Source organism: Schistocerca nitens, chromosome 9 (genome assembly GCF_023898315.1).
Source record: "Schistocerca nitens isolate TAMUIC-IGC-003100 chromosome 9, iqSchNite1.1, whole genome shotgun sequence".
In the NCBI taxonomy this organism is placed as follows: Eukaryota; Metazoa; Arthropoda; class Insecta; order Orthoptera; family Acrididae; genus Schistocerca; species Schistocerca nitens.
In genome coordinates, this window is record NC_064622.1 from 520,061,105 (window position 1) to 520,085,034 (window position 23,930).

Here is a 23,930-nt window from a genome sequence, read left to right on the forward strand (position 1 = left end):
TTCAATCTGAATGAAAAAAAAAAAAACCGACAACCAAATAGCCCACATTACTCTTCACAGCTATAAAAAATAAAGGAATATCATATGTTGTTGTTTTGTATGTTGCATCTAACAAACAACTACCCCCATACTTCTTCAAAAGATCTCTCTGCCAACTGCTCTGATAGCAAAAAAGTAATGGTTTCACTTCTCCATTGGCTCCCGTACAATGTCTATAATAAATCATGTGATTGCTCGAGTCTTTGTGCGACTCATCAACCTGATTCTGCAGTCTAGTCTCGTCAAACAATACTTTATTTGTACCATAAAGGGTCCGATAAATGTGACTGTAAATAGTTTTCTCTATGGGGTAAAAGGTAGTATTCATTTGACCTGGTATGTGTGTCCCAGTGAAATTGATTTCAACAAATCTGTCTAGAGCCAACTTAATGACTTTGAGAGATGTCATGCCACTGAGTACTAAGTTTTTGATTTCCTTTACAAGTGAAGGATGTATGTACCCACTTGCTTCAACACTTTCAGTAGCATGTGTGTGTGCACTTGCTGGGGAAGCAGTCAAATAATAACGTAGATAGCTCTTAGGCGGGCATGGCAATGCCAAATCTTTCTGTAGGCTTGCAAGAACCTGTAAGACAAAAATGTATCAATTATTTAATTAAGAGCATTAAAAACAATAGATTTTAAAGTATACCGTCAACTGATCATGTAAAATTTTCTCCAAGCAGAAACCAAACTGGATACTTACTTTTGCCTTGGTATCCCTGTGTTCAGTTGCTGAGTGCATACTGTAATCAGGATATACCCTTATACACTTCATATTTAAAGTTGCTGGGCAGTTGGATTTTCTAGTATCCATGATCCTCAATCTCTTACGAGGAGTCACATGGTCTTCCTAAAGAGGGTAAAGAACTACTATAAAATTTATTTAATAAACTTTCCCTGTAACGAACTTGTTTTATGGAAAGTAAGTATATCTTAACACAGCATGATATTACCAAGTGCTCAGGTACACTAGACTCTTTACTTTTATAGTATTTTGGCCCCAAAACACAGTGCCTCGACCACACACTCTCCACTGCAAATGCACAACCAAAAAAGGGGATAGGGACATGTCCCTGCATTTGCTTGAAGAAATGCTTTGTTTTACCTGGACCAGTTAATATATTTCTCACAGACAAAAAAACATTGTTATTGTTAAATAATTCACATATGTTATTGTTAATTAACTAAATACAATGTGAGAAAACATTTCATTCATTTGACAGGTATTGTCAAAGTTCTGAACTGATGGAAGCAGATTGTCTATCTACTTTACATAGTACTGGAGCAAAATTTTACAGGATGTCACACCTATTGTATCTAGCAAAGAAATGGAACTGTCTGCCATGTGCAATGAGGATACCATACTGATTTCGGGCAACTGAAGTGCTTTATTGTGGTTCCAATAAATGTGGAATTAATATTCTTTGTAAACAAAGGAGATGTGAAGAACACTTATTTAGAAAAATGTAATTACTATAAATGTGGAATTACAAAAAATAAACTTAACTAGGAAGACAATAAAGCTAAACATGCCTGTCAATATGTTCAATGAGCTGACTACTGTTTTACATATCAACACCACAATTATCGAAAACCATAGAAACCATTTCAACATGAACACAGCAGTATAGATTCATTAAAACTATTTGTTAGTTGGCATCTGTCACTTGTTGCTAAAGTGTTGGCACACTGGCTGCTGCTGTATTATAGGCAACAAACAGAGCAGGTCACTCAGCAAGTGCTGTTCAATTTAATTTTCATGTTAAAAAAAGTAGGTTTAGCTCAGTAGAGGCAGAGCACAGGTTGGGATTACGAAGGATGGGAGACGTATACATGTAACTCTGGGCAGTTTTGGAAGTGGCCATTATGAAATAACATGAATATGACATGCTCTGCTGACAACTGGTTTTGGAGTGACCAATGGCATAACTGTGGCAGATACGACATTTTATAGCCCAGAATTTAAACTCATTTGATAACCTAACCATAACATGATGTGCAATATATCCTAGAAAATGGCTGTCAGCATTCTACAGAAGAACTGTTAATCGTACTTTGTTCACAACAATTAATACACTGACCACGGGCAGTCGCAGCAGAGCCTCACACCTAATGCTGTTGCCTGGCCTGGCTTGATGGTGAAACATCCAACACTAAGCATGTGGCAGAAAACTAGCTGAAGCTATTCTCTATAAGCAAACTCAAGGGGGGGGGGGGGGGGAATTGTATTTCAGTGCTAAAAGCAAACTAATTTCTTCCTTTCATTAATTATGGCACCTGAAACTGTCCTCACACAAGCTGCATGGACTGCCAAATTACCAACTAATGAGCAGTCCTGGTTTGTGTTCAGTTACAGGTTATAGGTGACAAGCTGATTTCAAATGAAATAATGATATGAAGAAGAAATATAAGGAATTAAAAAGTAAATACAATGTCGAAAATGACACAGCAGAGTGTTAGAAATAAAACTGCATCCAAACCTATTAACTAAATAAAAATAATGAAGTAATTTTGATAATATTTTGGTATAAAAAATATGAAAGAATCTGTCAAGACTCAAATCCACAACTTTATATGGAACAGGAATGTTTCTTATCCGTTGCACTATGCCACCACTCTACATTACACTAATGTAAGATTATTTGGTCCCAACGATCATGTGCTACCTTCAACCAGATCAGCCTTTCACATTATGTTACGATGTGAAAGCTAGCTCTAGCACCATAAAGATATTGTAAGGATACATAGTTATGCCTACTGTCTGAAAATGTTGTTTAAGGCCAATCTTGTTGAAGGCAGCAAATGATTGCATGGCGTTCAAACACATCAAGAAAGGAAGTCAGACAAGAAAATGGAAGTGGATTGATCAGCTGTTGTGGCAGTCAGGAAATGGCGAACAGAGATAGTTTGGACCTGACGCATTCAGCACTCTGGAGGAAACCAGCTCCGACAGGAATTATCAACCAACTAATAATTTTAATCAGCCTATTATCAAATGCAAGTGTGTAAAAATTACTGAGTGTATGGCTGTGAAAATGGATAAATGACAAACAAGTCAACACAGACGAAAATAATTAATACAATTCTGCCTTGCATATCACAACAACTATTAACAACAACAAAAACAGTCAATTCCATCAATTGTTAGTGCAGCTTAGAAAGAAATGTCCATTTAAAGTAGCCTATATATACTATCCCTAATTCCAGCAAACTAAGTTCTTCCTTCAAGTATACATAAATGAACTAAAATGGTAAACCACAGAAAGTAATTAATGCAGCAGTTCACTTACTTTTCATAACATCTGAAGAAGGCTCTTTAAAACAACTACTTCTCACGCAGTATGAAAACCCCACAGTTTTCAGATGATCGAGAAGTGTTTCCACCTGAGAATAAAGTGACCAGTAGCATAAACTGAGGGTAACTACACTTAAGGTTAACTGGGAAACATGAATGAAGAGGGAAATTTTAGGCTTTACAAAATCCAGTTATTTAATGTACACAGCCTTTCATCACATCTGATGTTTTTGACAGCTAAAGTAGGCGAGTGTTATGTTATTAATCATGGATGAGTTAACAAAATTGGGAGTTCATTTGTTTGCTCTTTTGCTTTTATTCCATTGTTATTCACTGACCACAAATTATGTTACTGTTGACTTCAGTTAAAATTGTAATCATAAAATGTTCTTTCAGTTGTGATTATGATGATGAAAAATATTTTCCAAGTGCACATGAAGTTTAATGACCTAGTTTTGGGGTTAACTGATCAGTACTTCAGTTAACCTCATTTCAAGCACGCCTTGCCTTATGTCAACAAAAGCTTTATTAAGCATAATAATTATGCATACTATGAATTCCAGGTTGTATATACTAAGAATAAGACAATCACCAATCAAAACTATCCAGTACAACTGATGAAAGTTGAAACTGGTTAATACATCCATGAAAAAGTTTTTGTAAAAATTACAAAATGATTTCTCTCCTACAACTGAAAAATATCAGTTTTCGGCTGTCAAACTCTTAACAAAAGTGGAAGAAAGACCTCTGACTACATTACTTCAATACAACATCCATTAAGCTTAATCACAAAATCTGCAAGCATCTTGGCACATTAATTTGCAAAGGGATTGAAATCTGTGACAAAGGCCTGGGAAAGAGAGCACGATACGACGAATTGCTCACAGAATTCATGAAACTTCCATTACGTACATGAGACACTCCCCTCAAGGACCACAACTTATGATTCTGCATAATCATCATATGAAAAAAACAGCATAATTTCGCATACTCTGCCCCATCATACAAGCCATAATCTATGACTTCTTGTCTTGAAGTCTTAAGTTATTGTATGATACAGGAAATTATCTAATGACAAATAGAGCAAAATCAATCACCATCAGGGCTGGTTAGCCAGAATTCCTTCTTATCACCAACAGAAATAATACAGCACTTTTAAGGCTTATTTGACTGATACACTCCAAACTTAAAAATAATTTGCCATCTATTTCTACTATTGGTATTCCTGACAAGGTTATAGATGCAGACCTCAACATTTCTCCTCCTCGAGAAGTCAACACTATCCAGTAGAACAACTGAGATAATATCTCCAGAAGACATTTTGCCTCATCCCAAGTCCTATGTTGTGAGACGAAAAACTAAGAAAAATAAATAAATTACTTAATAACTCACTCCCATCATCATTATCTCCAGTAAAAGCCAGACCAATAGAAGAAATTAAAATAAAATCTAGCAGGGCAATAAGAAGAGTGTAGATGTGAAAGAACACCTGTAAGAGAAGTTTAACTTTGAGGGCTTCAAAGTGTCATAACGTTCTATACCCTATGAGGACCCATATTCACCAACGAGTATTTCTAAAGACTAAAACAGCTTACATTATCATCAAAATTTCAGTGTGGTGCTGAGAAAATTTTAGATCCTGACAGACTTTGTCTACCAATATAATCCAGGAATCCCAATAGAGTTCCAACATTATCCACACATACTTCAGCAGCCACCTAAGCAGTGGTAATAATTGAAACATCGTAACGTGTATTAATTAAGCGGACAGTTATTACTGAGAATGGTATCCTGAACAAAAAGCTCTCACTCAGCATCCATCAACAATACACCTTTGCTCAGAATTCAGTAGGGAGGCCAAACGTGGTCATGTTGCAACATTTGCATAAAGTGGCATTCATTACAGTGCTATTGATGAAAAAAGTTGTTTCATAGTTTATGTCACTGACCTTGTTGAAACTTTGGTGGGAAACTAAGGATCTTACAGTCACTTGAATTACAGAGCTCCATATCCCTGCATAGACAGTTTTCTAGCTAATCTCTGAATTCAGTACCTCAATGAAATTCAGCTCAGTGCCAGCACAAAGAAAACAGCAGTAATGGATTTGTGCAATTATGCACTGGAGCTGATAGTGCAATTAGAAAGAACTACGTAAAATTCCTGGGAAAATGCAGGATACATTTATGTGGAATACAGAGCCCACGCTCTGGCAATGACATTAGCTGCAAATATACTGCTTTTTATTTTCCTTTTGCATGATTGATCCCAGGCCCTGAGTCCCATTTTCATGTGTGTGTCTTCTAAATTATGCCATTTACTCGAGGCGACGTTTGCGCTTGAGCTGCTGCAATGTTCAGTTTCTCTTACTGTAATACACAGATGACGAACTCACAAACGGCGAATTTTGAAACAAAGTTGCCATTAACTTCCTAAACACCGATCATTAATTACAATATTCCACGTGTATATGTTACAGTAAAGGTAATGTAACAATGCAGCACCTCACAACGAAAACAAAGAAAAAATTGCATAATACATAAACTCACTTAAAAATTGGAATCAGATCGCGGAAAGCGACATATAAAATTTATTAAAGTGAAATCTTAACGCAGCAGAAAAAAAGTTATTTTCTAAGGCGCATATTTTTGCCAGCCAATTCTAACATAAAATTATTATTACCTCCTCCAACGAATTACAACAGCCTGAAATCAGGCCATCCTCCGAAATCTTTCAGAGCGTCACGAAAGATGTTTTCATACACCTGTCACATTTTGCTCGATAGCGAAAACACAACCACTCAAGATACACGGTCAGTATGACAGTGCAGAACAAAGCAGACGCTTTTCCCGCTAACTCGATTCGACCACAGATCTCGATCAGTCGACAAGTGTGCAGCGAGTTTGCGTATACGTCATTTTGACGTCACTTCCGAGTGGTTTTGGACCACAATGATGTGTCTGTTAGGCTTCCCTGCGGTGTCTGGCGATACCGAAAGATGTCAGCACGGTAGGCAAGCGTGTATCAAATAACTGTGGCGCTTGCGCGGCTGGGGAGTGTGCGTCTGCGATGGGGTTTCTGCGATATAGTGATTGACGGATATGAATTTTGTTGCTAACACCAAGAAGATATTACAGAGACGTAGCTATGACTTTCTTTCGCAGAAATATTCTATTTTATTGATTACTTTAATCATTTTCTCATTGTTAACCACTGTAATACAATTTGGTGAGGTTAGTAAAACAATCATACCCGGTTGTACAACGATTTATAAGAAGTGCAGATAATATTTCGATTTTGTTCAGTGTAATTACGATTCGACAATTTTTTTCTCTTTGAAGCGTTCATTTGTGTGCAGGTGTGGTTACGTTGGAGCAAGGAAAAATACGAAGCTGCGTTCAGTCCATTTAGTGACAATGTCATCAAAAAACCACTACAAGATAAGCTTTGCCAGCATGTACCTATTGATGTTGTTTACACATGGGTTAACGGTTCGGACCCTTTACTGCAAGGGCAACTTCATGAGTATGAAGAGAAGCTGCGAGAGGAGAAGCCGGCAGAGTGCCCTTACGCAGTCTGTTTGCCGTCACACATCGTCACAGCAAGGTATGGCTTATTAACCAGGGTATTTTCCATTTCTTAATGATACATGACTTCAAAGTTATCATCCCTTGTTCTGGAGATCTTATCACCTGTTTCATAAATGACAGTCATTTTCAAGGTATGAGCCCTCATTCGTGGTTAATGATCAACACCGTTCAGTTTACAAATACTGCAGGTTATTGTTTTGTAATTGAATCTGAATTTTAATATTAGTGCGGTTACTGTACTACGATCTCGCTGCTTTACTGAATGGAATGCCATCTACAAATATGTAATATTTTTTTCTTACAGTGGTGATAAATGGACCTCACAGTCTAGACTCAGAAATACATTTGCAGTGTTGTAAAGAATTTTGATGAAACTGAATTTTTTCGCTTTACTCTCTTTGAATGTTTGACTTTACCAACATAATTTGTGTTCCATTGTTCTTGTAAAATATGCTTTATCCCAGATAGCACAGTAAGCCGGTTTCAAACTTGTTTCCAGATGTAAAGTTCAAGTATATAAGCTTGATCAAAGCTGGAATATTCAGGCCTGTTAGTTGGATTCAAGCTTGAAACAAACATCAAAGTTGGCAGAGTTCAAGCTATATTTCAAGCTTGACTTATCAAGTTTGGCTCCAGCTGTATCTACCCATGTGGAATACAGCCTGGTATTTACAGCTTGTTTTAAGCTACATAATTATTAATCTGAATTTATTGAACCTAATTAATTAAATAAATACCAGAATGGAAATGGTGTGAAAAAAAATTATCAAGACATGTATGTTTAATTTTTTTTATTTTCAAAGTGTTTAAAATTGTTTTATTTTAAAATTTAATCATTCTGAAGCCCCTCCGGCCCCAGCACACAGACCAGAGCACGATCAATTATCGCTGACTTCTGCCGGTATAATGATCCTGTAAAAGGTAAAAGAAAATGTTAGCCATACCTAAACATAAAAAATGTAAAAAGTTTAAACTGATCAACCTAAATATAATTTATGCCCCAGATTAGCAAAATAACTTCAAACTCACTGATGCAGTAAAAATCATTAACTAGTATAAACGTCACTGAGTAAGCAGCTGCTTCTGGTGACTTCATTCCAAAGAGTTTTTAAAGTAATTTGAAATAACTTTTTGTTTGAAATTTTTAAAGTAAAGATGATATTTGGGTAATTTTGCGGCGACTTCATGAAGAAGCCACACATCACTATTTCTAACAGTTTCAGGGCCATTTAAACTGAATTATAAAGAAACAATTACTTGAAATCATATACACCTCACACTGTAAGCTTATAAGGAAACTACGGTTTAGAAAAATGTAGACATTTTATTCTATCCACAATTATTTTTTGGTGAGTAAAACTGAATCAAAATGAAATAAAAGATGAAATCGAAATGAATTTAAGAAATTACCAGTTCAGTGGAACTGAAATGTAAAAGAACAAAAAATGTTCTCCTTGTCATATTTTAATATTGCCTTTTTTTACATTTCAGCCACATTACAAATAACAATAAAATTAAAAAGTATCTGTAGGCCTTGCAGTATTATTTCACCTAGGGAACAACAAAATTAAGAGCAGATGAAGAGCAGTCAAAGCTACGTAAATAAAAAAGGCTGACGCCTATGTAGTGACTGGTTCTTGAGCACTTTTTCCCGTTCACCATGTCATTACTATTTGTATTCGCAAAGACACTTTTCACACTTCACGATTATTCATTCATGGTGTGACACACGAGAGTACTTACAAGTAAACAAATGTAATAGGGCGATATATATAAAAAGGCGAGATTTTAAAAAGGTAAAATAACATTAAGTTTTAATTTATTGGTGCTGAACAACTTGTAATATGTATTCTTAGCTGGTAATCCATTTCGCTTTCATCCAGGCTCAATTTTTCTACGATAAAGAATATGATATTTCTTTACGTTACGTAATAATATTTAACATTTGTAATATTAACGTACCACTAGAGAAAAATGCACCAACGTACCTGTAATACACTATATATCTTCTTCAGACCCAGTGTAGCAGTAAGGCAGGGAACGCCACACACTTTCCGAACTATTTTCCAGTATAAAACAAACTTCACAACAGTCAACAATCATTAACGTGCGTCACAAAAGTAAAATGGCCGTAAACCTAGCAGAGTCAGTGCAAGGCTTATAAACGCTTGTGGCGCTTCCCGTGGACATCTATGGAAGCTATGCTACGTGCGCATCTGCTGTACAGCCTTCCAGGGAAATTACAGTTTATTTAAAGCTTGGGAAAATTATTTTAATTCAAGCTAAATTTTTACAGCTTGATGTAAACTGAGTAACAGGTTGATTTTTCAATCTTGAATTTTCAACTGAACCTAAACTCAATATCCACCTTGAAATAAGCTGTGTAACAGGTTGATTTTTCAATCTTGAATTTTCAACTAAACCTAAACTCAATATCCACCTTGAAATAAGCTTGTATGGTATTGGAATGCAAGAATATTTTTCAGTTAAGGTTTCCCGCTACATTTCACGTAGCAGAAAATCTGTTTCAAATACATATTGTGTTAGGCTCAGTTGTAGGCAAAATTTTGCCAGTTTGTAGCCAAAGTTGTAGGTATGTCATACCAGAAAAAGTAGATGATAACTCCAGTGTATAACTTCGAAGCTGGTATGCTTCCAATCTCTATAACCAGTCAAGGACATGTATCATTTAGTGTCAACGGTATCGCCCGATTCCACCCGCCAGAATTTTTGTGGTATTGAGTTCATTTGAGCTTTGTCACCGTGCTTACGTGGTTTTGAGTTTAGGTTGTTGGTGCGGTAACGTACGGTAGATTGTGGAAGTGTTTTCAGCTAGTCACTACGGTTATTTTGTTTATGTATTTGGAGTTTTTGTTGGGTCTGATTAGTTTGGTGTTTGTTGTGCGGAAAGAAGTCTAATTTTTTTGTTGCTTTTTTGTTATATATGAATATGACAGTGAAGACAAGTGTGTCATTACGTTTTGAGATCAATGATACAATTTCTGACAAACAGTTTCCGTAATGTTCGGACATTTTGCTGAATATGTTAGGTGTCAAGTTTGTGGCAACAACGTGGGGTTGACGGAAGTTCCTTCAGCTCGGACCAGGGACATGTATATATGTATATGTGGCATTGTCGGCGTGCGCGCCCCGTGTGTGTGTGTGTGCGAGGGGAAATAGTTTTGGTTTTTTCCATAGTAATCGTGATTTGTGTGTTGTATGTTTATAAGGCCTAGTTGTCTTTTAATTGATGTAGTGAGTATAGGGTATTCGGGTTTTTGAGATGTTGGGGTTTTCATTCCACTTTTCAGAGTTGTAGGTGCTGGTCTTTTGGATGTACATAACTGCTGGTTGAGCTGTATAGGTCACAGGAAATGTCAGATTTCAATTTTCGGGGCTATGGGGGTTGAGGTGTTGGGTTTTTGGTGTTGATGCATGTGGTTTAGCTGTATAGTTCACGAAAAATATCAGGTTACTGTGGTTTTGTTGCTGTGGTGTGGTGGAGAATTTTGTAATTTCAAGTTTTTTAAACTTATTTGAAGTGTGATGGTGCGGTGTTTTTTTAATTGTTGTACACATATATTTAGCCTGACCCCGCCGTAAACACCCAATTTTACCCGGTTGTCCTGTCATCTTCATTTTACTTCTGGAGTGAGATGTTATTGTGTCATTTTTATTGTTGTTTATGTTTGTTGGCATGTGTATGTAGTGACATCATTGTCATCATTTTGTATATGCTAAAAGCAGCTGTTTCTGCCGTATTGTTGACATCATGGGTCAAAGCAGGCAGGTGCAATTTGTTATTACTGTGATGTGCGTATTCTAGTATTTCTGTACTATTTAATTTGCAATGTGCAGCTCAGTTAGTGTAAACATTACTTGTAACTTTGATATTTTTAGAGCTCAGTGTGCCGAATGTATGTGTATTTTGTGGTGGTCTTTGTACCACTTTGGGCATAGTGCTCTCCTTTATTCTTGCATCATATCCAACACATCTAATTCGCTTCTCCTCAATATATTTGGGATCTGTTCATTCGTCGTGCCATATATCTCCATTTGCTTCCGTTCTTCATCTCATTCACTGGAGCTAAGATTCATCTCATCAGCTTCCGCCTTCCTGGTGGTACATATTTCTGTGCCACAGAGAGAAACTGTGCATCGTGATTCTTGTCCAGTATTAGGCTGAAGTTCAGTAGGGCCTCCTCCACAACCCGATTTCAGAACTATTCAAATACTGATCCTCTTTAATTTTGGTTGTCCTTGATTCATTGCTATCCAGTACCACATTCCAGATCTAAAACTTGACATTTTTGCCATCCACAAACCTTTCATGTTTTCTGAAGGTGTCTTATCCATACAGCTTGCATTTCCTGTCATCAAACTCCCTAAATACCCAAAGGTATTACATCTTCTGAGGTCTTTTCTTTCAAGTATATTTTTCCAGAGCTCTCGTGTGTGTTGATTCTCATCACTTTTGACTTTCCTACATTTATTGTCACTCCATACTCTCTTCCCCACTTTTATGATCTTCATCATAAATTGTAGTTTTTTATCTGATTAAGCCAACACTGCTTGATAATCTGCATAGTTAATTCTCTTTATTCTTTATCTTCCTACTGTTACATATTTTGCTTTTTCTATTACTTGGTATGCTTGTTTTTGAGCATAAATATTGACAAGAATTGTGACAAACGACATACTTGTCTAAATTCTCTTCCAAAGATTGCCTTACCTGTTTCCTCATCTTCCATCTCCTGTCCTTCTTGTGTACACAAAGCATTCAGTACCTTCAGCAAGATATTCCAGTCCACCAAGCTGTCACCAAAACATTCTGGATTGTTCACATCCCCATTAACTTGTAGCATTCTGTGTCCTGTCATCTTCATTCGGTAGCATCTTGTTCTCCATTTCCTTTCCTGAATCCTAACTGATCCTTCTCATTGCTTTCCTCAGTTCTTCATTCTAATCTTCTGAATTAAAGATTACACATGACCTCTGTGATATGGCATACGAAATTGTCTTGTAATATTTGCATTCTTTGGTGTTTTATTTCTTAGGGTAAAGGGAGTAAAATACTTTCGAGTGGATGTTCAGGCCAGTACCCTGATGATGTATTATACTGATGAGCTTTATTAGTCTGGATATTGCTCTTCGGCTGGTATTTTATCACAGCCCGTTGCTTTCCTCTTTCTAACGTCTTTAATGGCATTTACTTCACGTATCAATATTATCCCCCCCCCCCCCCCCCCCCTGCCCATGAACCATGGACCTTGCCGTTGGTGGGGAGGCTTGCATGCCTCAGCAATACAGATAGCTGTACCGTAGCTGCAACCACAATGGAGGGGTATCTGTTGAGAGGCCAGACAAACATGTGGTTCCTGAAGAGGGGCAGCAGCCTTTTCAGTAGTTGCAAGGGCAACAGTCTGCATGATTAGCTGATCTGGCCTTGTAACACTAACCAAAAGGGCCTTGCTGTGCTGGTACTGTGAACAGCTGAAACCGAGGGGAAACTATAGTCGTAATTTTTCCCAAGGGCATGCAGCTTTACTGTATGGTTAGATGATGGTGGTGTCGTCGTGGGTAAAATATTCTGGAGGTAAAATAGTCCCCCTTTCGAATCTCCGGGCAGGGACTACTCAAGAGGATGTCGTTATCAGCAGAAAGAAAACTGGTGTTCTACGGATCGGAGCTTGGAATGTCAGATCCCATAATCGGGCAGGTAGGTTAGAAAATTTAAAAAGGGAAATGGATAGATTAAAGTTAGATGTAGTGGGAATTAGTGAAGTGTGGTGGCAGGAGAAACAAGACTTCTGGTCAGGTGACTAAAGGATTATAAACACAAAATCAAATAGGGGTAATGCAGGAGTAGGTTTAATAATGAATAGGAAAATAGGAATGCGGGTTAGCTACTACAAACAGCATAGTGAACGCATTATTGTGGCCAAGATAGATACGAAGCCCATGCCTACCACAGTAGGACAAGGTTATATGCCAACTAGCTCTGCAGATGACGAAGAAATTGAAGAAATGTATGATGAAATAATAGAAATTATTCAGATAGTGAAAGGAGATGAAAATTTAATAGTCATGGGTGACTGGAATTCGTCAGTAGGAAAAGGGAGACAAGGAAACATAGTAGGTGAATATGGATTGGGTGTAAGAAACAAAAGAGGAAGCCGCCTGGTAGAATTTTGCACAAAGCACAACTTAATCATAGCTAGCACTTGGTTCAAGAATCATAAAAGAAGACTGTATACATGGAAGAACCGTAGAGATACTAAAAGGTATCAGATAGATTATATAATGGTAAGACAGATATTTAGGAACCAGATTTTAAATTGTAAGACATTTCCAGGGCCAGATGTGAACTCTGACCACAATCTATTGGTTATGAACTGTAGATTAAAACTGAAGAATCTGCAAAAAGGTGGGAATTTAAGGAGATGGTACCTGGATAAACTGACTAAATCAGAGGTTGTAGAGAGTTTCAGGCAGAGCATAAGGGAACAATTGACAAGAATGGGGGAAAGAAATACAGTAGAAGAATGGGTAGCTTTGAGGGGTGAAGTAGTGAAGCCAGCAGAGGATCAAGTAGGAAAAAAGACGAGGGTTAGTAGTAATCCTTGGGTAACACAAGAAATATTGAATTTAATTGATGAAAGGAGAAAATATAAAAATGCAGTAAATGAAGCAGGCAAAAAGGAATACAAACGTCTCAAAAATGAGATCGACAGGAAGTGCAAAATGGCTAAGCAGCGATGGCTAGAGGACAAATGTAAGGATGTAGAGGCTTATCTCACTAGGGGCAAGATAGATACTACCTACAGGAAAACAGACCTTTGGAGAAAAGAGAGCCACTTGTATGAATATCAATAGCTCAATTGGAAACCCAGTTCTAAGCAAAGAAGGGAAAGCAGAAAGGTGGAAGGAGTATATAGAGGGTCTATACAAGGGCGATGTACTTGAGGACAATATTATGGAAATGGAAGAGGATGTAGATGAAGATGAAATGCGAGTTAAGATACTGCGTGAAGAGTTTGACAGAGCACTGAAAGACCTTAGTCGAAACAAGGCCCTGGGAGTAGACAACATTCCATTAGAACTACTGACAGCCATGGGAGAGCCAGTCATGACAAAACTCTACCATCTGGTGAGCAAGATGTATGAGACATGTGAAATACCCACAGACTTCAAGAAGAATATAATAATTCCAATACCAAAGAGAGCAGGTGTTGACAGATGTTAAAATTACCGAACTATCAGTTTAATAAGTCACAGCTGCAAAATACTAATTCAAATTCTTTACAGACAAATGGAAAAACTAGTAGAAGCCGACCTTTGGGAAGATCAGTTTGGATTCCGTAGAAATATCGGAACATGTGAGGCAATACTGACCCTACGACTTATCTTAGAAGCTAGATTAAGGAAAGGCAAACCTACGTTTCTAACATTTGTAGACTTAGAGAAAGCTTTGACAACGTTGACTGGAATACTCTCTTTCAAATTCTGAAGGTGGCAGGCGTAAAATACAGGGAGCAAAAAGGTATTTACAATTTGTACAGAAACCAGATGACAGTTATAAGAGCTGAGGGACATCAAAGGGAAACAGTGGTCGGGAAGGGAGTGAGACAGGGTTGTAGCCTCTCCCCGATGTTATTCAATCTGTATATTGAGCAAGCAGCAAAGGAAACAAAAGAAAAATTTGGAGTAGGTATTAAAATCCATGGAGAAGAAATAAAAACTTTGAGGTTCGCCAGTGACATTGTAATTCTGTCGGAGACAGCAAAGGACTTGGAAGAGCAGTTGAACGATTTGGATAGTGTCTTGAAAGGAGGATATAAGATGAACGTCAACAAAATCAAAACGAGGATAATGGAATGTAGTCGAATTAAGTCGGGTGATGCTGAGGGAATTAGATTAGGAAATGAGACACTTAAAGCAGTAAAGGAGTTTTGCTATTTGGGGAGCAAAATAACTGATGATGGTCGAAGTAGAGAGGATATAAAATGTAGACTGGCAATGGCAAGGAAAGCGTTTCTGAAGAGGAAAAATTTGTTAACATTGAGTATAGATTTAAATGTCAGGAAGTCTTTTCTGAAAGTATTTGTATGGAGTGTTGCCATGTATGGAAGTGAAACAAGACGATAAATAGTTTGGACAAGAAGAGAATAGAATCTTTCGAAATGTGGTGCTACAGAAGAATGCTGAAGATTAGATGGGTAGATCACTTAAATTATGAGGAAGTGTTGAATAGGATTGGGGAGAAGAGAAGTTTGTGGCACAACTTGACTAGAAGAAGGGATCAGTTGGTAGGACATGTTTTGAGGCATCAAGGGATCACAAATTTAGCATTGGAGGGCAGCGTGGAGGGTAAAAATCATCGAGGGAGACAAAGAGATGAATACACTAAGCAGATTCAGAAGGATGTAGGTTGCAGTAGGTACTGGGAGATGAAGAAGCTTGCACAGGATAGAGTAGCATGGAGAGCTACATCAAACCAGTCTCAGGACTGAAGACCACAACAACAACAACATCAATAATATCTTTATTCCACAGTTCAATTTGTCACATTCCAATTTGTGTCACATTCTTTGCTGTATATGATCTTCTTGTGAGCCATATAATTCTTCTGTACTGTTCCTTCTCTTGCTGCCATCTTTTTTTTTTTTTTCTTGAAAGAAACTGCACAGATTTCTTTCGTAAGTCTTCTGTCCTTCCTTCTTCCATGAAATTAATTTTTCTTTAGAAGTTCATCATGGCTATAAACCATGTTACAGATAAAATATGCCGTTTTGTTTGGTCGTTGTTAAATTCTCAATTCTTCCATTCTCTGCTTCTTATTTACCTTGGTTTTCCTGTTCTTCGATGCTTAAGACTGTACTGTCACAAAAGTACACAGGCTGTGTACACTACATGTTTTTAAAACACTAGCTCCTGCTATGCAATGTAATTGCTCCACAGTCAATGAAGAACTGTGTAATTTTCTCACCCAGATCAACTGTTATTGCTGCTATATTACTGAAACACTTTGGTAAAGGTCACGGGGTATACTGTAACCCGTGAGGCATGTTTAAAAGGTCACAACTTTGACACTGCTGGTCATTACCCTGTAGCAATCTGACTGAAGTCAATAAATTCCAATATCTGAATATTTTACCTGGCCCTATAAACATACAATGTTAACAAGCTACTTAACCTCCACTTGGCACTTTGCAATACCAGTGACGGTCTCAGTGAAAAGATATCTGGGAATGACAGTGCTAATATTTGTAGGCCACAAAATCAAATCAAAATCAAACACACTAGCTTCTTCAGAGACATTGCAGATTATTTCAACTTTAATAAATGTTTCCTAGTCAGTCTCCTCTAGCTGTTAGCTGTCTGAAGGGTCTGGAGCTTATTGACTGGTTTCTATTGTTCAGAGCAACACCTGAAATTTGTTACATAGTTATGCTTCTTGATCCATCACTGCTGTAACTCAAAATGTTTGTCTTGCTTCTGGCCCACAGGTGTTCACATTGGCTCAGCTCCGTCAACAACAAGTAACAATACCCCACTTGTAACAAAAATCAGCACAAAGGAAACTGCCCTCCAGAGCTCAGCATTCATTTGCTGGGTATGGGTTTGGTCACCCTGTGATTCCTGGTCTGAGGACTGGTGGTGATTAATGGCAAGCACTGCAGGTTCTCTGTCTCAGTAAGCTGTGGCAAATTATCAGTGACCACAGCACGCAACAACAGTGGAACGTTGTATGCCACAGGGGACAGGGACCTTGGCTCGATCACCCAGGTCTTGAGGGTGGTAAAAGCCTTAGGTTCAAAGTGTGCTGTGCACAGATGATGTGAATGTCTGTTGATGTGAAACAGCGGTTAGTGGGCAACCCCAGGGCAAAGTGCCTAGCTGCTCTTGGGACCAAGAGGGAACCCTAGAAATTAAATCCTCCCATTCCCAAGAGAATGGGTGTACCACTTTGGCTATCAACAATCAAACCAACAAGATGACTCGTGTAGCCACTCCTCCTGACGGGGGGGATTTTCTGGAGTTCTTATGTTAATAGAATCAGAACACGTGCTGCTGATCAGAATATGTTTTTAATAGTTGAAAGGAAAGAGGACAGCTTCAAGAAAGTTTCACGTATTTCCATTTAAAAGGTTTTAGACAGTATTGCTGGATCTTAAGAATCTGTCAAGTGATTGTGCAGTGCAGCACTCTTGTTGGAAACATCTAGTTCCCAACAAGTAAAGAACCTCTAGAAGGCTCAAGCATCCTGGAGCATGCAGTTGAAAATGAACTGCACAACACCTTGAACTACAGCAATGTTATTATGTCATTCAGAGATCTGCTTATATCTGAAAGCTAGGTTGGCCAAAGAAGGCATTGTTGACGTGCAAAGATATAAGTGAAAAGGTGGATGGCGATATGACTATATGACTCCTTTATAATTACTTTCAACAGTACAAAATTGCCAGAACATGTCAACTCAGGCTTTGTATGCTTAATCGTGTTGCTTTATGTGCCCAACCCAGTGTGCTGTTCTAAATGCCAGTGCTTTGTGCTTACTGTGCTCGTTATAAGAGAGAAATCACTTGGGGAAAATATGGTAAGGCTGCTCATGAAGAAATTCCTCGTTTATCTTCTCAGAAGTGCATAAACTGCTCAGGGGGATCACGCTGTCTTGAGTAGGGACTGCAGTCCTTCCTTGAAAAAAGGAAGGTACAGGAGATTAAAACAACAAAGCTCATCCTGCATGGTGAAGCCAAAAAGATATACCAGGTGATCAAAAAGTCAGTATAAATTTGAAAACTGAATAAATCACGGAATAATGTAGATAGAGAGGTACAAATTGACACACATGCTTGGAATGACATGGTGTTTTATTAGAACCAAAAAATACAAAAGTTCAAAAAATGTCCAACAGATGGTACTTCATCTGATCAGAATAGCAATAATTAGCATAACAAAGTAAGACAAAGCAAAGATGGTGATCTTTACAGGAAATGCTCAATATGTCCACAGTCATTCCTCAACAATTGCTGTAGTCGAGGACTAATGTTGTGAATAGCACTGTAAAGCATGTCCGGAGTTATAGTGCGGCATTGGTGTCGGATGTTGTCTTTCAGCATCCCTAGAGATGTCGGTCGATCACAGTACACTTGTGACTTCAGGTAATCCCGAAGCCAATAATCGCATGGACAGAGGTCTGGGGACCTGGGAGGCCAAGCATGACGAAAGTGGCGGCTAAGCACACGATCATCGCTAAACGACGCGCGCAAGAGATCTTTCATGTGTCTAGCAATATGGGGTGGAGCACCATCCTGCATAAACATCGTACTTTCCAGCAGGTGTTTATCAGCCAGGCTGGGGATGATGCGATTCTGTAACATATAGGCGTACCTCTCACCCGTCACGGGAGCAGTTACAAAACCAGAATCACGCATTTCCTCGAAGAAAAAAGGCCTGGTAACAGTAGATGTGGTAAATCCAATGCATACCATGACTTTCTCGGCGTGCAATGGAGTTTCCATGACAGTTCTAGGATTTTCGGTAGCCCAAATTCTGCAGTTGTGGACATTGACAGACCAGAGCTTTGTCGGTCCACAACGCGTTACTCAACCAATCGTCATCTTCTGCCATCTTTTGAAACGCCAACACCGCAAATGCCCTCTGCTTAACTAAATCGCCAGGTAACAGTTCATGATGCCGATGGATTGTGTACGGATAGCATCGGAGGGTATGCCTAAGTGCCAACCAAACAGTAGTGTATGGAATGCTGGTGTGACGTGCGACTGCATGAGCGCTGACGTCCCCGTGCATATACGAATCCACTACAGTCTCCATTTCTTCCTGAACTGTCTCAGCAGCATTACGCCTTGTGCTCGGTCGTCCACTATGGGATCTATCGTCTAAACAACCCGTGGCTTCAAACTTTGAAATCATTCTCACCACAGCTGCATTTGTCAATGGGCCTTTACCCGTTCGAATCCCCTTCCTATGGCAATAGGATCGTAATGCTGTACTAGCACATTCCCCATTCTGATAATACAGCTTCACTAAAAGCGCCTTTTCAGGTAATGTCAACACGCTGCGACAGTTGACGCATCTGATTCTCTCTCTCATTACAGCTCCTTTTATACACGATTGTCATGCACAATCACTGTCGTTTTGCTGTCCAGCGCCATCTGTTGGACATTTTTTGAACTTTGGTTTTTTTTTCTTTTTTTGTTCTAATAAAACCCCATGTCATTCCAAGCATGTGTGTCAATTTTTACCTCTCTATCTACATTATTCTGTGGTTTGTTAAGTTTTCAAATTTATACTGACTTTTTGATCACCCGGTATAAGGCTGTGCAGCCCCCTGCGTTCACTACCTCTTTTGCTTCAGCTTTAAACAGTTTGTTCAGAAAACCGATTCTGCTACACAAATGGAAGTTGATAGTGTTAGCTCCAGTACCTGTCTTCGTCAACACACTTGTACTGCTGCAGTTATTTCGAAGATCGTATCTGCTCCCAAAATTTTGGAAAAGGCCACATTTGCTGATGTGTGCAGCTCCCTGCACCTCCAAAGGTTCATTGTGGTCCACTGTCCAGCAGTGCAGCTACCACTGCCACAGTTGTGGTGCCGAAGCATCCCCAGGCTAAAAAATGAGAGGCAAGGCGTCAGTGGATGACAGACAGGAAGTAAACAGTATGACAGTGTCAACATCATTCCTTCTGACATATCTCACCACTATTCTTTAGAGCTGATGGAACTTGCTATAAGCCTGGGACACACGTCTCACTCCTGGACTGAGCCTCCACGTATTCGGGCTCCCATCCCCTTGGGGGGCTCACGGTTCTTTCACGATCCGTGCGTGGCGCACACGGGTCCCCGAGCTATTGCGGCCAGCTCTTCCTTCCCTGGCTGCATGTCCTTCACCCTGCCCTCCCTCCCTATCCTTGCTACCTCCCTGTTGCCACCTCCTTCCCCTCTCTGGGTGTTCTGATTTATGTCAAGCTGGCTGTTCACCTGGTTTTCTGTATTGGTTGCAATTTTGTACATTTTTTCCTGTTCTTTCATCCTTTTTGGCGTTTAGGTCCCCACTTCAGGTTTGACCTCCACTTCAGAATTTCCTGGTTTTAGTGTAAGCCATATGGGGAAGAACTCCCTCCCTATCATCTGTGGCGTAGATCCCCCCCCCCCCCCCTTTCCTTCCCCTCTCCCTTCCCCACTGTGGCCCCCTTCCACCCTGCTAGGTCACCAGCACATGTAGCCAGTCCGTGTGGTGGGGCTGTTAAGTACCCGTATGGCAGAGGCCCCTGACAACACAGGGATCACACCACTGATACATGAGCTTTTCCCTCCGCATGTATGCCAAAGAGTGGTTGCTTAAATTCTTGGAGCATCGGAACTCCTGGTAATGGCCGCCGGGCCAGATGGCACTTGCTGTGGCTGGGTGGTGCCCATGGGCAAAGCCTCTGGTCAGAGTTTGTGGTATCGCGGAGGATGCTTGGCATATGAAGCGTATCACGCTGCAAAAATCTGCCCGTTCTGAAATAGCCACCTCTTTGAATGGCGAAGGATCATTGAATGCTGCTTTATATGACCCAGCAACCTTCCTTTCCCTGGCTACACCACGGGAGGAGGGCCAGGCTCACCGTCTTGGGATTAAACCCTTTCCTTGTTACCTTGTCTTCCAACAAGCATGGCCTGGGTTTTCTTCTTGTTTGAAATAAACACTAACAGATCTGAAGTACTTTCAGCTAAAAATTATATTTATTCGTACTTTTTGTTTAGTAACTACAGCATTTTCAATATGAACATTGCTACTCTAAATGCATTATACTGCACTGGTCACATAAACATGTCCATCTCCCTCCAATACCGACAAAGAAGTAGCAGGCAAGCCAACATGTGCCCGGAAGTTGCAGACATTCCAGCATTCTAGATTCTTTGGTCTACTGACCTTAATAAACTCCAAAGATACATGTAAATAAATACATATAAATATACGGCATTTAACATCTCAAACGAATCCATTATTTATCATAAAAGGAAATATTCATAATTAAATAAATTAAACACATTTTCTGGCAACAATGAAATTACCTTAACTCTTTACTGTGGGCATCGGTCCACTTGCCAGTCCGATACAGAAATTGCATCACTGTCTTGGCTTGTATACAATTTATCACAACACTAGTAAAATGTTTATTCTTACATCACCCGTTGACTTCCTCCTTTGCCTCACAACATAAATTACATAAACACACACATCGGTTTGTTGCTCAGAAATTTACTATAAAATAATACTAAAGTTAAAACATTTTCTCATATTAGAACAATCATAGTACTAACTCCTATATCATCAGTGAGGTTGCAAAAGTATTTCAATTCAACAACACTATTCTCTCATGAGCCTTGTAGATTATGTGATATCTAAATTAAGAGGCAAAATAAGCCAACATAAAGTATCCGTATTGTGTTATCAACACAGCTGAATTAAAACAGTTATCATGGTGAGCATGATGTAAGACAAAAGCACACTTGCATATACAAGAAAGTATAGTTTATTAACTATAGAACTTTTTTTTTATACAAGCATAATGGTCTATTTAAGTGAATGAACAAGATTTCAAAAATTATGAGATTTGCTATTCTCAAACTGTGGGGGTGGGTGACATGTCTTGTCTCCTAGTATCATCAGTCAAATAAAATCCCTCATTTATCAAGTTTACATATTTTGCAATTCATTAAATACTGTACAATTACTTAAACAAGCATGTTGGTATCATGAAATCTAATTTTATAATAGAATTGAGTGACAATCAGTCTAGATACTTCGTCATTTTGCATGAGATAGGTTACGTGGGTTAGTATGGTGATTGCAATTTGTTCCCGTGACTTTATTTCACAGCATTTAGTTCTTTTTTTTCCAGTAAAATTCTTTCCAGATAAAGGCATGTTTGTATGCTCAATTTGCTCTTTTCTCAATATATGGCTTCAAAGAAACAACATTCCTAAGACCAAACAGCTTTCTCGACTTGGGATATACTAATCGGTACGCATTTGGGTGGGGGTTCTCAATAATCTCAAATGGCCCAATGTAAATATCAAAAAACTTCTTGAGTTCTGATGTTAGTAACTTCGATCGTTCGTGGGATTTCACTAAGACATGGTCACCTACTCTGAATGTGGTAGCGTTTATTTTCCTATCATGTCTGTTTTTCCTAGCTTCACCTACTTCCTTCATGGTTTCCTTTACAATCTCTTCACGTTCTTTCATTGATATTAAGCTACATTGTGGAAAGTCTATTAATTCAGAAATAAGATTCGCTGGTCTGAGATGAAACATAATGTCATATGGTGAAAACCCAGTAGAGCTATGCTGCAAGCTGTTCATGATATCCTCGAAGTTGTTTACATGGTCAGACCAAGTAGGGTGTTTGTGACTACAATACATCCTAGAAAGTCTCCCTATTTCTCTCATGTACCTTTCTGCTGGGTTTGAAGATGGGTTGTACACGGATATCAAGATGTGTTTTGTGTTTTTTCCATGAATGCTTTCCAGTTTTTTGAAACAAATTGTGAACCATTATCAGATAGTATAGCTTTAGGCTTCCCTACACTCTTGAAGTAATCTCTCTCAATCTTTGTAATGATCTCTTTACTTGTAGCTTTTCGAACAGGATAAAGTTTAATTAGTTTGGAAAATACATCAACCATGACAAATATAAAACAATGGCCACCTTTGCTTTTAGGTAAATGACCATAAAAGTCTACAGCTACTAAATCTAATGGCTTATCTGGAATAATGTTCTGCATTTCTCCCTGACATGTTCTGTTATTATTCAGATAGTGAAGGGAGATGAAAATTTAATAGTCATGGGTGACTGGAATTCGGTAGTAGGGAAAGGGAGAGAAGGAAATGTAGTAGGTGAATATGGATTGAGGGTAAGAAATGAACGAGGAAGCCGCCTGGTAGAATTTTGTGCAGAGCGTAACTTAATCATAGCTAGCACTTGATTCAAGAATCATCAAAGAAGGTTGTATACATGGAAGAACCCTGGAGATACTAAAAGGTATCAGATAGATTATATAATAGTAAGACAGAGATTTAGGAACCAGGTTTTAAATTGTAAGACATTTCCAGGAGCAGATATGGGCTCTGGCGACCATCTATTGGTTATGAACTGTAGATTAAAACTGAAGAAACTGCAAAAAGGTGGGAATTTAAGGAGATGGGACCTGGATACACTGACTAAACCAGAGGTTGCACAGTGTTTCAGAGAGAGCATAAGGGAACAATTGACAAGAACAGGGGAAAGAAATACAGTAGAAGAAGAATGGGTAGCTTTGAGGGATGAAGTAGTGAAGCCAGCAGAGGATCAAGTAGGAAAAAAGGCGAGGGCTGATAGAAATCCTTGGGTGACAGAAGAAATATTGAATTTAATTGATGAAAGGAGAAAATATAAAAATGCAGTAAATGAAACAGGCAAAAAGGAATACAAACGTCTCAAAAATGAGATCGACAGGAAGTGCAGAATGGCTAAGCAGGCATGGCTAGAGGACAGATGTAAGGATATAGAGGCTTATCTCACTAGAGGTAAGATAGATACTGCCTACAGGAAAATTAAAGAGACCTTTGGAGAAAAGAGAACCACTTGTATGAATATCAAGAGCTCAGATGGAAACCAGTTCTAAGTAAAGAAGGGAAAGCAGAAAGGTGGAAGGAGTATATAGAGGGTCTATACAAGGGCGATGTACTTGAGGACAATATTATGGAAATGGAAGAGGATGTAGATGAAGATGAAATGGGAGATACGATACTGTGTGAAGAGTTTGACAGAGCACTAAAAGACCCGAGTCGAAACAAGGCCCCGGGAGTAGACAACATTCCATTAGAACTACTGACAGCTTTGGGAGAGCCAGTCCTGACAAAACTTTACCATCTGGTGAGCAAGATGTATGAGTCAGACAAAATACCCTCAGACTTCAAGAAGAATATAATAATTCCAATCCCAAAGA

General features: G+C 38.8%; 2 protein-coding genes across 3 annotated transcripts in view; one reads left to right on the forward strand and one right to left on the reverse strand.

Moving 5' to 3' along the window:
- Position 1: 1 nt before the first annotated feature.
- On the reverse strand, positions 2 to 6,144 carry LOC126204394 (uncharacterized). The gene is made up of 5 exons (XM_049938764.1): positions 6,018 to 6,144; positions 3,333 to 3,426; positions 996 to 1,147; positions 746 to 892; positions 2 to 625 (listed from the first exon to the last, which is right to left on the reverse strand). The coding sequence occupies exons 2-5, from the start codon at positions 3,337 to 3,339 to the stop codon at positions 2 to 4; spliced, it is 930 nt and encodes a 309-aa protein (XP_049794721.1). The 5' UTR covers positions 3,340 to 3,426; positions 6,018 to 6,144.
- A 214-nt stretch (positions 6,145 to 6,358) lies between these two features.
- The window catches only part of LOC126203975 (N-acetylglucosamine-1-phosphotransferase subunits alpha/beta-like), a 162,312-nt gene continuing 144,740 nt past the window's right edge, over positions 6,359 to 23,930 (forward strand). Inside the window, exons 1-2 of one of the 2 annotated variants that reach the window (XR_007540436.1) lie at positions 6,359 to 6,568; positions 6,694 to 6,941. Coding sequence is in view for 1 of the 2 variants with exons in the window: in XM_049938395.1 (XP_049794352.1) it covers positions 6,437 to 6,568; positions 6,694 to 6,941 (380 nt within the window). In the remaining variant the exon portion in view is untranslated. The remainder of the gene's footprint in view (positions 6,569 to 6,693; positions 6,942 to 23,930) is intronic. The other variant, XM_049938395.1, reaches the window with a different exon arrangement.